At 33.7% G+C, this 14,768-nt stretch overlaps 1 protein-coding gene and 1 non-coding gene across 2 annotated transcripts; one reads left to right on the plus strand and one right to left on the minus strand.

Moving 5' to 3' along the window:
- Positions 1-1,222: 1,222 nt before the first annotated feature.
- On the plus strand, positions 1,223-5,488 carry LOC107847028. Its single transcript, XM_016691279.2, has 4 exons — positions 1,223-1,391; positions 1,497-1,581; positions 3,238-3,709; positions 4,894-5,488. Exons 1-4 carry the CDS (start codon positions 1,361-1,363, stop codon positions 5,128-5,130), a joined length of 825 nt encoding a protein of 274 aa, XP_016546765.2. The 5' UTR covers positions 1,223-1,360; the 3' UTR covers positions 5,131-5,488.
- A 1,511-nt stretch (positions 5,489-6,999) lies between these two features.
- On the minus strand, positions 7,000-7,071 carry TRNAP-AGG. The gene has a single exon. It is a non-coding gene; the product is annotated as a tRNA-Pro (tRNA).
- Between the last annotated feature and the right edge of the window lie 7,697 nt (positions 7,072-14,768).

Consider the following 14,768-nt stretch of genomic DNA (forward strand, 5'->3'; position numbering starts at 1 on the left):
CAAAGGCCCAAAACAATTCTCTTGGGCTATGGCCCAACTTGCGGGTCGTTTGTACTTTTATCCCTATTTTGTATTATTCTTTAATTCATCTGTCACGATAAACAACTTTTTCACCGGGTATAGATTTAAGGATCGTTTGGTCTGACGTATAAGGTATAATAGTCGCGGAGTAAAATGCTGGATTATTTTATCCCGCATTGGTTGGAGGCATTAGTTAGTCTCGATATTATTTATCCCACCAGTTATACCATTGTGCTGAGATAAGTTATCCAATGTACATGGTTAGATAACTAATCGTGGAATAACGAATATGGGGATTAATTATCCCACAACTTTTTCCCAACCAAAAAATCCCGCGACCTTAAAAAGTTTGTCGTGATAGGCATAAGTTCTATTTCAGGGATACAGATCAACATATTTGAAGAGCTAATTTCGCAATCACTTCCCAACTGGTTGGGTTCGAGCCACTAACGGAGCAAAAAGGTGCAGCTCTTGGGAAGCGATAAAAAAAATAGAAACCTACAGTACTAGGAACACTACGCTTATTCAAATTTAATCGAACCTAACGATATATGTACCCGACCAATGCGAGTAATATTTGTGTACACCTTTCCTTCTCAAATTCCACTTTCTCGGATTACACTAGATATATATAGTTGTCGTATAACTTTTTTTTTTTACGCATCATAATGTTCCATAAGTTATATCTTGTGCACCGTTAAAGAACTTATGCCCCTCTAAGCATATGTTAGATTTCTACGTATACAAAATTAAAGATCAGTTCATTTGACAGATAATAGTCCCCCTTTAGCTATAACTAATAAACTTTTTGTTAAAATCAAAAAGAGAAAAAGGTTCAAAATATACCTAAATTTTGGCAAAATTTGTTATAACACCCCGCAACTTTGCGGGAGTTCTATGATTATTTTTTATCATATTTATGTGGCATATATTTGTCAACTGGACCACTGCGTTAATATACGCACATTGAGCATGCGAGGGTCCGAAGTGGTGCAGCTGAGCAAATGTATGCCACAAAAATACAATATAAAACAATCTTTAGGTCATAAGACCTCTACAAAGTTGACGCGTGTTACAATAAATTTCGTGAAAGTTTAAATATATTTCGAACTTTTTTCTCAATTAAAAATAGTAATAAACTAATTAGGGGAGCGTCTGATATAACCGCGCCTAACATATACTTTAAATTAAAAACTGTTCCCGCTTTTAATCAATCACTTTTAAACTTCAAAAAAAAAAAAGAAAAAAAAAAACTATTCCAAATTCCAATTCCAATTATATTAAAAAACAAATAACTGCTAAAAAATTAATTCAACTCAATTTTTTTTTTCTAACAATTATGTCTACGGATCATCCCACACCATTTCCAGGTATATTTTTGTTTATGTATATTCAAATTTCACTATCCCATTTAATTTTTTTATGTTACTATTCTTATATGTTATGTTATGTTTGATATTAACATGAAATTACAGGTAAATTTCAACATGTGAAATCAAGATTCAATAAAAACATCTCTAAAGCACCAAAAATTCAATCCAAAGAACCATCCATTCCCAGGTATAAAAATATTTATAACTTTTTTTTTTATAAGCATATATGTTCATAGTGGTAGTTATGAATTCGGCAAAACTCAGTAGCTTTGGTTCAAATTTTGTATTTGTATAAAAAAAAAAATCATTTAATACGTACCCATTAACTAAAAAACTAAAAATATTTTTGTAGTTTCTTCAAACTTTTCGGATTTTTTTTGTGTATGGTTAGCTAGTAGCGGAGTCACGTAGAGTGAAGGGTAGTCAGTTGAACAATGAACACCCTTCGTCGGAATATTATGTTGTGTACATAGAAAATTACACTGCATGGGTAGAAAAAAAAGTACTTGCATGCATAGATATTTATTGAACTGAGAGTCTATCTGAAATAACCTCTTTTAACTCATGACGGTAGGGGTAAGGTCCGCGTACACCCTACCCTCCCTAGATGCCATTTATAGGTTCCCACTAGGTATGTTGTTGTCGATGTTGTTTTTGTCGCGCTATACGTAGATATTAAATATGTTGTTGTTGTTGTTCTTACTGCTGTTGCTGCTGTCTTATACATATAGATATTAAATCTTGAACATGAACATTTTTTCGCGAAATTTTTGACTTCGCCGCTGAGTTATGCATAGGTTAGAAAAAAAGTACTTTCATACATAGATATTTATTGAACCGAGTGTTTATCGAAAACAACCTCTTTAACTCATGACGGTAGAGGTAAGGTCTGCGTACATCCTACCCTCCCCAGATCTCATTTGTGGGATTACACTAGGTTTATTGTTGTCGTTGTTGTTTTTATTGCGTTATGCGTAGATATTAAATATGTTGTTGTTTTTGTTGTGTTATGCGTAGATATTAAATATGTTGTTGTTGTGTTGTTGTTGTTGTTGTGTTATACATTGATATCAAATCTTGAACATTTTTTTTCGTGAATTTCTGGGATTACACTAGGTATGTTGTTGTCGTTGTTGTTTTTGTTGCGTGACACGTAGATATTAAATTTGGTGTTGTCGTTTTTGTTGTTGTTGTTTTTGTTGCACAATGCGTAGATATTAAATATGTTGTTGTTGTGGTTGTTGCGTTATACATAGATATTAAATCCTGAACATTGTTTTGTGAATTTCTGGGATTGCACTAGGTATGTTGTTGTCGTCGTTGTTTTTGGTGCGTTACATGTAGATATTAAATATGTTGTTGTCGTTGTTGTTGTTGTTGTTGTTGTTTTATACATTGATATCAAATCTTGAACATTTTTGCGCGAAATTTCTTGGATTACGCTAGGTATATTGTTGTTGTTGTTGTTTGCACTATACGTAGATATGTTAAATATGTTGTTGTTGTGTTATACATAAATATCAAATTTTGAATTTTTCTTCGCGAAATTTCTGGGATTACGCTAAGTATATTGTTGTTGTTGTTTACACTATACGTAGATATTAAATATGCTATTGTTGTTGTTGTGTTATACATATATATCAAATTTTGAATGTTTCTTTGCGAAATTTCTGGGATTACACTAGGTATGTTGTTGTCGTTGTTGTTTTTTTGCGCTATACGTAGATATTAAATAAGTTGTCATTGTTGTTCAGTAATACATAGTAACATAGATATTAAATCTTGAACATTTTCTCGCGAAATTTCTGGCTTCGCCACTGAGTTAAGTATACGTTTGTTGCAGGCAAAACAGAGTTTTTGGGACAGTTAAAAGCACGAATGTTCCAACAAAGACAGTTTCAGGAAAGACATTGTCAAAATCATCATCTGGGATTGTCCTAAAACCATCCAAATCACCAAAAAAGACACAATCTTTAACTGATTCTGCAGAAAATCCGGCGAACGAAAGCGCCAAGAAAGCCACTATAGAAGAAAACAGAACAAAACCAAGTAAGAAAAGTGTTTGTTTCCAAGAAAATAAAGCTGCTGTTGCTGCTGCTGAGCCTAAAACTCCTGCGAAATCGCCTGTTGTAGCGAAGCCTCGGCTTTCTGGTAGCATTACACCTTTTCATAGTGCTGAGAAATGCAGCAAATGTAGATTTGATAGGTTGGAGACATCAAGTTATTGGCTTTCTCAGATCAAATTGGCTGAAACTGTTGGAAAACATACTGTTTCTGCTGCTTTTTTTCGACTGGCTCTTGAATCCAAAGCTGAGGTTAGTGTTTCCCTCTCTTCTGTTCTAGGAATTTATCGTAACATGTTATTTCGTTTGCTTCAGTTATCGTATTATTTTGTTGTTGCGATTGTTAGTTTATCCATCATCCTTCTATTGTATATCTATTATCCCATTTCTGTTGTGTGTTTTTATGTTTTCTGCTTGTTTGTTGATTATACTGTTATCTGTCTTGAGCCGGGGTTCTATCGGAAACAGCTTCTCTACTTCATCTTAAGTAGTGGTATGGACTGCGTACACTTACCCTCCCCAGACCCCACCTTGTGGAAATACACTGGGTATGTTGTTGTTGTTGTAAATGTTTCGAAGGGGAGCCTTGGCGTAGCTTGTATAGTTGTTGTCATGTGACCAGGAGGTTGCGGATTCGAGTTGGGAAAGAGCCTCTTGCAGAAATGTAGAATAAGGTTGTGTACAATAAACCCTCGTGGTCCGTCCCTTCTCCGGACTCCCGCTATGAGCAGGAGCTTAGTGCACCGGGCAGCCGTTTACATGTTTTGATATGCTTTACTTGCTTAAGATGATGGTCTATCCGAAACAACCTCTCTACCTTCACAAGGTAGGGGTAAGGTTGCACACACAAAGCTGAGGTTATTTTTTCCCTCTCTTTGTAACATGTTGTTTCCTTTGCTTCAGTTATCGTATTATCTTGTTGTTGCTATTGTAAGTTTATCCACTATCCTTCTATTGTGTATATTCTTGTCATCCATGTTTCGAAGGGGAGCCTTAGCGTAGCTTGTAAAGTTGTTGTCACGTGACCATTAGGTCACTGCTTCGAGTTGGGAAAGAGCCTCTTGCAGAAATGTAGAATAAGGTTGTGTACAATAGACCCTCGTGGTCATAGCGGGAGCTTAGTGCACCGGGCTGCCATTTTTACATGTTTTGATATGCTTTACTTGCTTAAGCCGATAATCTATCCGAAACAACCTCTCTACCTTAACAAGCAAGATAGGGGTAAGCTTGACCACCAATTACCCTCGTGGACCCTACTTGCGCGATTTTACTCTATATGTTGTTGTTGTTGTTGGAATTTCTTCACGGGGTTTAACTATATCGAGCATGTACGAACTTGCATTTTACGTTATCATGTTACACTGTCAGTATATGTAACTTAATTCGTTATATCGCGCATGTACTAACTTGAATTTCATTGTTTGCACTTCTCGTAGCCCTATCGAAACATTCGATTGGAATTGAAAAGGTATATTCGTCGACACAAGCATTTATCGGAGAGCAAAGAATGGATAGAAGTTTGTTTTAGCTATGGATTATTGAAGGATGAAAGCAATTCTATAGACAAAATTGGTAATAATAGCAAGAACAAAAGCATTGAATTGGAATGTACCATTGAAAAAGAAGAAGAAGAAGAAGAAGGAAATGAAGTTTCATTTTCATTATTGTGTTAAATATCTATGTTGCTCGATCGGCAGACTCTTCAAAAATGTCATGGGGTGTGTGTCGGACCTGACACGGGTGCGGCAACGTTGTTGAAGAGTTCGAGCAACTTAGTTACATATTATGTGCTATAAGTTTAGTCTTTGTGTTTGTATATATTTGTATTTAGTATTGGTTTGTATTTAGGTTTGAAGTGTTTCATGATGTTTTGTGAAATTTTAGTAAGCTGACTGGGGAATGTAACTAAGTAGACTAGTAGTAATATGTTGTGGTTTGGTGTGGATTGTTTTTTTTTTCTAATATGTAATCAGACCTCTCTATAATACTCGTAACAATATTTTACTATAACAGTCATGTTTCAGTGGAACCTATCATCCATGTTCTGTTATTTGTTAGAGTTTGTGACCCGAATTTTACTAACCCGGCCATGAAAAGTTCGCGGTGCGCGCCCATATTTGTGATTTTTTGTGGTGTATATGGTGGTAGTGTAGGGATCGAGCCTTCTGGAGCCCACCACTGAATCCCTGCGGTATGGACCTGTATGTTTTTGGGCTTAGGATTTATTTGTACGCACGTATTATATAAGTGCGTTTAGCGGGCTATTTCGGACTGTTTTTACACGAAATTGAGACTATCGTCTCCACCTTGTATTTCTCTCCTTCATAGTGAATTTCCTCTGTCTATGCCCGTGATTTTTCCCGTCAAGGTTTTCCACGTAAATTATCTGTGTGTTCTTTTTGTTTTTCTTTTGCTTGTGATATTGCTTATTCCTCTCCATTTCTAACGTTATTATATTATATGTTCTCTATAATATGAATTTATTTAAGTAGGAAATGAACTTCCACTATCATTATTAGTGTTGAATATTATGTATTAAAGTTAATAGTCTTTGTGTTTACATATTGTATTATAATTTGTTTGTATTAAGCTTTCTTGAAGATGTTCTGTAAAATTTTATCATTAGTAATATGTTTTATGGTTCTGAATTAAATTTAAATGGAGATATGAAATGAATTAAAATAAAGACAGTATTCATATAGTCGATCTTAATAGGTTTGGGGGAGTAAATATAGTCATTATTGTATTATTATCGCCTTATAAAAGACGAAAGCACAAAAAAGAATGTAGATATAGTCGTTATTATATTATTATCGTCTTATAAATGACGAAAGCACAAAAAAGAATGTAGATATAGTCGTTATTGTATTCATATCATTGACCTCAATAGGTTTGGGGGTGTAGACATAGTCGTTATCGTATTGTTATCGCCTTTTAAAGGACGAAAACACAAAAAAGAATGTGCATATAGTCGTTACTAATTATAGTCGTTATTGTATTATTATCGCCTTGACGAAAACACATAAAAGAATGTAGAATTAGTTGTTAATGTATTATTATCGCCTTATAAAGGACGAAAGCAAATGAATTTAACTAAATACGTCGTCATATCATCGATCTCAACAGGTTTGGCGGCATAGATATAGTCGTTATAGTTTTATTATCGCCATATAAAGGATGAAAAGAAATGAATTTAACTAAAGACGTGTTCATATTGCGATCTCAATAGGTTTGGGGGCGTAGATATAGTCGTTATCGTATTATTATCGCCTTATAAAGGACGAAAGCACAAAAAAGAACGTAAACATAGTCGTTATTGTTTTATTATCGTCTTATAAAGGACAAAAATACAAAAAAGAATGTACATGTAGTCGCTATTTTATTATTATCGCCTTGACGAAAGCACAAAAAAGAATGTAGATATAGTCGTTCTCGTATTATTATCGTCTTATAAAGGACGAAAAGCACAAAAAAGAATGTAGATATAATTATTATCGCCTTATAATGAAAGAAAGCCAAGAAAAAAAAAAAAAGGAAAGAAAGGGGCATTCCGAGAATTGAACTCGGGACCTCTCGCACCCTAAGCGAGAATCATACCACTAGACCAAATGCCCTTCTGGTTATGAACTAGTGTATAATCATATTTAACAATATAATCATAATATTTGAAGAGAATGTTAAAAATAAAATAGAATTCATATTATCTTCCTTACGTATACTGATTATTAACAAGAATTTAAACAAAAAGTGGATACAATTACACTTAAACCTTCCACTCACTGCAGGTTGATAGGCATTTGATGTCGTGCTACGTCTCATCCCAGTTTTTTAGGATGTGACAAACTCGATAGTGTGCCTTCTTGTTATCGAGAAGTGTATAATAACAACATAATGACAATATTTGAAGAGAGTGTTATTAAACTAAAATAGGATTCATATTATCTTCCTTGGGAATACTGATTAACAAGAGTTTAAATAAAAAGTGGATACGATTACACTAAACTCATCCACTCACTGCAAGTTGACAGACATCAGGTGTCGTGCTACGTTTCATATCAGTTTTTTGGAATGTGACAAACTCGATAGTGTGCCCTTCTTGTTATCGAGAAGTATATAATACCAACATAACGATAATATTCTAAGAGAGTGTTAAACTAATAATAGGATTCATATTATCTTGGAGTGTTGATTAACAAGAGCTTAAACAAAAAGTGGATACGATTACACTAAAACTGATCACTCACTACAAGTTGACTGGCATCAGCTGTCGTGCTACGCCTCATCCCAGTTTTTGGGGGATGTCACAAACTCGATAGAGTTTTTCTGACTTGTCAAATCAAGCATTACTGAAGAAACGCTTGAAGCAATACCACACAGAATCGAGAGAAAAAAAAAGGTTCGATAGGAAGTTATTTAAGATTTATCATTTTCCGTCATAAGATTTTCTATGGAGATTATATTAAGTTTTTAATACAGTATTAGTTGTAACGGCGCAGATATATAATAAAAAATAACTGAACCATTTCTCGATTTGTGTTATGCTAATTTTCTCTATATCGTTTTAATTTTATATCAGATGTCCCCGAAGGGACAATTGGAACCAAAGTTTTATTGGGCCTAAGTTGAAGCCCATTCACTAGGCAAAATTTGGGCCAGCTATGAATTAGAAGGCATATAAATGCATATTTTCTGATTAAATTTAAAATTTTTGTACTAAAAGTATTTAAGGCAAACAACATAAATTCTGACAGTTTGGAGCCTAATTACAAAAAAAAATTAATATTTTGTATAATTAATGAAAATCACGATTTTGAGTCTGTCAAGATACATAATTAGCTTTTGATACATCCAGCGAAGATACATTTTTTTTCCTTTGTAAAGATACATAATTAGCTCCCGATACATTTTTTTCGATTTTGAATCTGTCGAAATACAGAATTAGCTTTCGATACATCCAAAGAAGATACATAATTTATTGAAATTTTTGTAATTACTTTGTAAGGTTAAGGATTTGGGTAAATATGGTAAGTTAAGGTCTATGTTTATGTTATTTTTTCAAGTATTTATGGCTCTTCGAATATTTTTCTTTTGAGTCAGGGTCTGTCGAAAACAACCTTCCCGACCCACGAAAGTATTTTTATTCTCAATTTGTGGAATCGCTTCCTTAAACAAAGTGCGTATTCAGAATCTGAATATGATGTGTTCAGCCTTTAAGTTTTTTAGTATTGAATTCGTTGTACTTTCAAATTAGGGGTCCGGCTATAATATTTGAAGCAATTTTAGTGATTTTTTCTTCTATACAAATTTACACTTCAAATGAAATACTAGGTTCAGATGAACTATAAGTCGAAATGCTATGTTCGACTCACTACACATGTATATATAAAATAACTTTTTGACGAAAATACAAAATTTGAATCAAAATTATATGATTCTATTGAACCCGTAACTATTATGGTGGACCCGCCCCAGCATGCACCCCCCACCCACCCATCCACCCCACCCCCTTGGTTCAGGTTATACATTTATTATTGTTTCCAGCAGTAGAGTGGCCATCTGGTAAAGGCACAGTGATAACTATTCCTTCGTACTTAATTAAATATATTTAGTGGTGGAGTCAGAATTTTTATTAAGAATGTTTCAATTAAACATACAAACTAGCTGAAGGGGGTTCAAAATCTACTATATATACATTAAAAAAAAAAATTGTGCATAAATAGTAGTATAATTTTCGGTCGAAGAGGGGTTTGGATGAACCCCGGATGAAAGGTGGCCCTGCCCCTGAATATGCTGCATTCGAGCTCTATTGAGTACGAAATCGCCCTTGTTAGAGACTGCTTTATCCCTCGATGTGGTTCTTTTCAACATTCGAATTTATCATGTCCATAAACAAATATCGAACACTGAGCGGAAGAAAAACCATATTCAAGAAAGGCATTCACCTCACATAATGATATTAAGAAACACTTTTATTTTTATTTTTTTTGTTGGAGTGGGGGGAGGGGGTGTTCTCAGCCGGTGTTTGTTATTCGATACTCATATTGAAGTCCGACTAATTTGGATGAATTCATTCTTATGTGGGGCCTCATTTCTGAATGGCGACACTCCCAACAGAATTTTTTTCATAATCAGAACTCGAACCCAAATTCCTAATTAATAATGGAGGGATGTCAAGTACCCCACATCAACCAATTTATTGTAACATAATAGTAATAGACATAAACATTGAATGTGACATTATTGACAATCTGTCTAACTGTCATTAAACAGTGAAAATGTTTGTTACAATAAAAGACTTGCAGATTAAATGCTTGACATGAAACATCATAAACCCATGCAAATTGGACAGTAGCCACCCTGGCCCATATATACTATTATAGATAAGGCCCACTTACCAATCAGGCCCAAATATGACAAATGAAATCAACATGTTGGCCCATACTGCTTTTATGCTGGCCACATAAACAAAAAAAAATAAAAATAATTAATTATTTAAAACATTGGAGAAAACAAAATTGATTTTTGTGTTGGGGAAATTGTTGGCTATTTAGTTTTCACCCATTGAGAAAAAGGGTCACCTTGTTTCATGTCTAATAAGTTGTTTTCTATTGGGACATTAATACTGAGTTTAAGTTTTGTGCAATGTCAGCGTATAAAATACTCTATACTATCAGATAAATTTGATCTGTTATTTGCAGGTTATTCAATTTTTTACATAAAATTGAAAAAAAAGGGTAACCTGCAATAGCAGGTCAAGTTTACCTGATAATGTAGAATATTCTGTATACTGACAGTGTACAAAACTTAAATTCATTAACATTTTTGGTTAGGGGGGCTAAAAGAAATTTTACTCGCCTACTCGCAATCCAAGAGGTAGTGATAATTTCTGCGTACACTCTATTCTTTTTCAAACTCACTTCGTAGGATTTTACTGAGTATGCTATTGTTATTATTGTTGTTGGTATAGCTGTCGTGATGGTTTATAGCAATTCAAGAGTTAGTAATAAGGTTTACGTACACTCTATTCTTTTTCAGACTCACTTCGTAGGATTTTACTGAGTATGCTATTGTTATTGTTGTTGTTGCTATAGCTGCGTGATGGTTTATAGCTGTTGTCGTTATATATTTAGTGTATACTAAGTGTATATATACTAATTATCAAGTGATATTAACATTTTTGGTTAGGGGGGCTAAAAGAAATTTTACTCGCCTAGTCGCAATTCAAGAGGTAGTGATAAGGTCTGTGTACACTCTATCCTTTTTCAGAATCACTTTGTCGGATTTTACAGAGTATGCTATTATTGCTGTTGTAATTGTTGTCGTAATGGTTTATAGTTGTTGTCGTTAAACATTTATCGTATAATAAGTGTATGTATATACTTATTATAAAATGATTATACTAGGTTTATCTACGTTTTAGCGATCCATTAAAATCCTCACGATTTAGGGGCCACTTTGTAACGATCGTCCTTTTCTGGCGATTTTAATTCTCAAATCTATCTTTATAAAACTTTACTAAATCACATCAAAATTTAAATTATGCGACAACAAGATCTTATTTGCGTAAATCACGCTCATTTATTCAAGACGTTTATAGAAGGGTACTAAAAAGTAATTGGTTAAAATTGCAAATCTAACTTTTTTTTGGCTCAACTAAATTGACTACTAACTTATATTGCATTAAAATTTTTTATTAATGCTTTCTTCTTAAGAAATTAATTATAAGGGAACCAAATTAAAAGAGATTAATTAAGACATTGACACATGTTGATTAAAACACTTGAATTGTTCATCTCGATTATTTTCAAAAAAATAAAAATAAAGAAATGACATTAATGGATCACCCCAAATGTCCAATCAATCAATTTGACATAGATGTTATAACAACTATTTCTATTGAAGACCATATAGTTGCTAAAATGTCTGGTCTTTTAAGACCTTTTCTTAACAATTTGTTTGTTTTTGTTCCTTTTTTCCTATCATATATATCATAGTATATCATAAATTATTTTATTAGTCACGAGACATATTGTGTGAATTGTTTAGGGCTCAAAAAACAAACATCATTAATCTTTGTGTAGGTCACCATGGAAAAAAAAATGTCTTTCTTGTTTGTTATTCAATTTTCATCATGGGGCACCATGTTTGGTATTATTTTTATTAGGGATCTTAATATTTTTAATCAGTGGTGGAGCAAAATTTTTTTACGTGATACTTGTAATCGTTGGTGTATTTACTTTGCCTATACAAAAATTTTAATAGATGTGTTATCTTGTAACTGCTGGTATGAATAGTCCACTTTCGTGTTGTGTAAGACTCACTAACAGGGGAATCACTTTCTGTTAATAGGTTTTACGTTTCAAGGCTCGAACATGAAGCGCTAATTAAGGATGGATATATCTTATCGATCCCCCACACCTCATAGTGGTATAAATACGACGATTTTGTCTGTTTGAACATTCTCGAGACAAATTCGAGGTTTCAAATCTCTTTATTCTTAACCAGAGGTTTCAAATTCGAGTTCCCAGGAAAGAAAAACTATCTTGTTAGAAGCGTCGACTCAAAAATGGACCATGCACGCAATGCCTGAATCTAAATTTAACAGGGCTTCATACGAATATTAATTAAACACCAAATGAAAATCGAAAAAGAAGAAATGAAGGAACAAAGAACAATATGGGATGTACTGAGATGGTTGTGATCTCTCCACTCTTAACTAGGCTTTACGAGTTCGAAATCCTCGGAATGAAAAAAATATCATACTGAAAGCATCGGCTCCTAAAATGAACTCTGTAATACGTGAATCTAAATATAATAAGGTCTCCAACACGAATATCAGACATCAAATAAAAAATTTAAAAAAATAATTTTTTTCAATAAGGTGGTATTGTTGGGGGTGGGGGTGTGGGTGGCGTGGAGTGAGGGGGTCAAGGGCTAGGTGGGTGGTGTCCACAAGCACATGCCCAAGTTTGGGGTTAGGGGGAAGACAAAGACATATGAGAAATCTGGATTTTTGTACGTTAAACCCGGGCGATAAAGTTACTACTACTCACCATGAATAGTTAATTTTTCAATAGTACAAAAAAAAGTAGTTCGGTGCATTTAAGCGTCCGTTATGCATGATGGAGCCAACACTTTAATCGACGAAAAATATATCATTTATATATACATGATTAAAATTAATTTTTATATTTTTATAGTAGGTGTTGAACCCCCTTCGACTAGGTTTTTTTCAAATATTAAACCCCCTTTGCTGAAATTCTCATTCCGCCTCTGTCGTTACGCATGGAGTCTGGAAAAGGAACGACTCACAAAAGTTTATTATACATAGTCTTATTTCATATTTCTGCAAAGAGGTTGTTTCCACGACTTGAGTCGTGACCTCTAGCTGAAATTGTACTTTAACGTATTAAAATTTTTGAATCTATAAGTTTCAAATTCTAACTCCGTATTAAAATTTTTGAATCTATAAGTTTCAAATTCTAACTCCGTCTCTATCGAGTTGAAATTGTACATCCCTCCTTGTCTATAGGATACTATATATGTGGAGCCAAATTTAAAGCCATGAATATTACCATTCACAAGAAGAAAAATTCGGCCCTCCAATATACCTCATCTTAACGGCTCCTACCACGTAGTCTCCTTTACCATAGTAATATTTGTTTAAGCATTCAAGGGTGTGGCCTAGTGGTTCAGTGAAGTTGGGTTGAGCACCATGAGGTCTCGGGTTCAATTTCCAACAGAGACAAAAATTAGGTGATTTATTTTGATCTGTTCTGGCCTCGGTGGATAGAGTTACCTGATACCTGTTGCTGATGAGAGGTGACAGGTATCCCGTGGAATTAGTCGAGGTGCACGCAAACGCCTGACCCGAACACCATGGTTACAAAAAAAATACGTTTAACATAATATCTTTTTACTCAGGTAACAAAAGGTGATTTCTTCCCATATGTTCTGACCTTAGTGGATAGAGCCTCAGTGGATAGAGTTACCTGGTACATGTTGCTGGTGAGAGGTGACAGGTATCCCGTGGAATTAGTCGAGGTGCACGCAAACGTCTGACCCGAACACCATGGTTACAAAAAAAATACATTTAACATAATATCTTTTTACTCAGGTAACAAAAGGTGATTTCTTCTCATATGTTCTGACCTTAGTGGACGGAGTTATTACCTGGTACCTGTTGCTGGTAAGAGGTGGCAGATATCCCGTAAAATTAGTCAAGGTGCGCACAAACTGATCCAAACACCACAATTATAAAAAAATATACATATATTCAACATAATATCTTTTCACTAACAAACACACAAAAAAAAAAACAAAATATATTCCTAAAAAACATTTTCCATTCTCATGGACACACCCTAAAAATAGATTAATAATGATTTGTTAAAACAGTAATTATTAATTAGAATTTGTCCTAAAAATTATCCTGGAATACAACAACTGATATAAAAGGAAAGACAAAGGGTGTACAGAAACAAAATAGTCAAGTCACTTTCCCTTTTGGAACACAAGAATTTATAAGAAGAGGTAGAAAATGACACATCACTAATAACTGTTCTTCCCACGTTATATACGGGGGATATATAATTTCATGCTAAAAATAATTAAAACATATTAAGTGAAATTTTACGAGTGAAGTTCAAAAAGAATAAGATACAAGTGCGTTAATCTTATCCCATGTTATTACAACAACGATAATATGTTTGGTGAAGTTTCGATAGTAAGCAGTGGCGAAGTCAGAATTTTCATTAAGGGAGTTTAGAAATAAACTTATGAAATACTAACCGAAGGGGTTCAACTTCTACTATATATACATAAAAAATAATTTTGATCATGTATAAACAGTAAAATTTTCCGTTGAAGAGAGTTCGGATGAATACCCTGGCCTAACTGCAGCTCCGCCCCTAGTAGTAAGGTCTAGAAATGATAAGATGTATGCATGTATAACAACGATAATATATATTTTGTGAAGTTTTGATAGTAAAGTCTAGAAATGATCGATAAAATCTATGTATAACAACGATAATATATTCGGTGACGTTTTGATAATAAGGCCTAAAAATGTATGTATAACAATGATATATAATATATTCGGTGATGTTCTGATAGTAAGGTCTAAAAATGATAAGATGTACGTATAACAACGATAATATATTCGGTAAAGTTTTGATAGTAAAGTCTAGAAATAATAAGATATATGTATAACAATGATAATATGTTCGGTAAAGTTCCGATAGTAAAGTCTAGAAATAATGATACGATGTATGTATAACAATGATAATATATTCGGTGAAGTTTCGGTAGC

The sequence above is a fragment of the Capsicum annuum genome, chromosome 11, assembly GCF_002878395.1.
Source record: "Capsicum annuum cultivar UCD-10X-F1 chromosome 11, UCD10Xv1.1, whole genome shotgun sequence".
Lineage (NCBI taxonomy): Eukaryota > Viridiplantae > Streptophyta > Magnoliopsida > Solanales > Solanaceae > Capsicum > Capsicum annuum.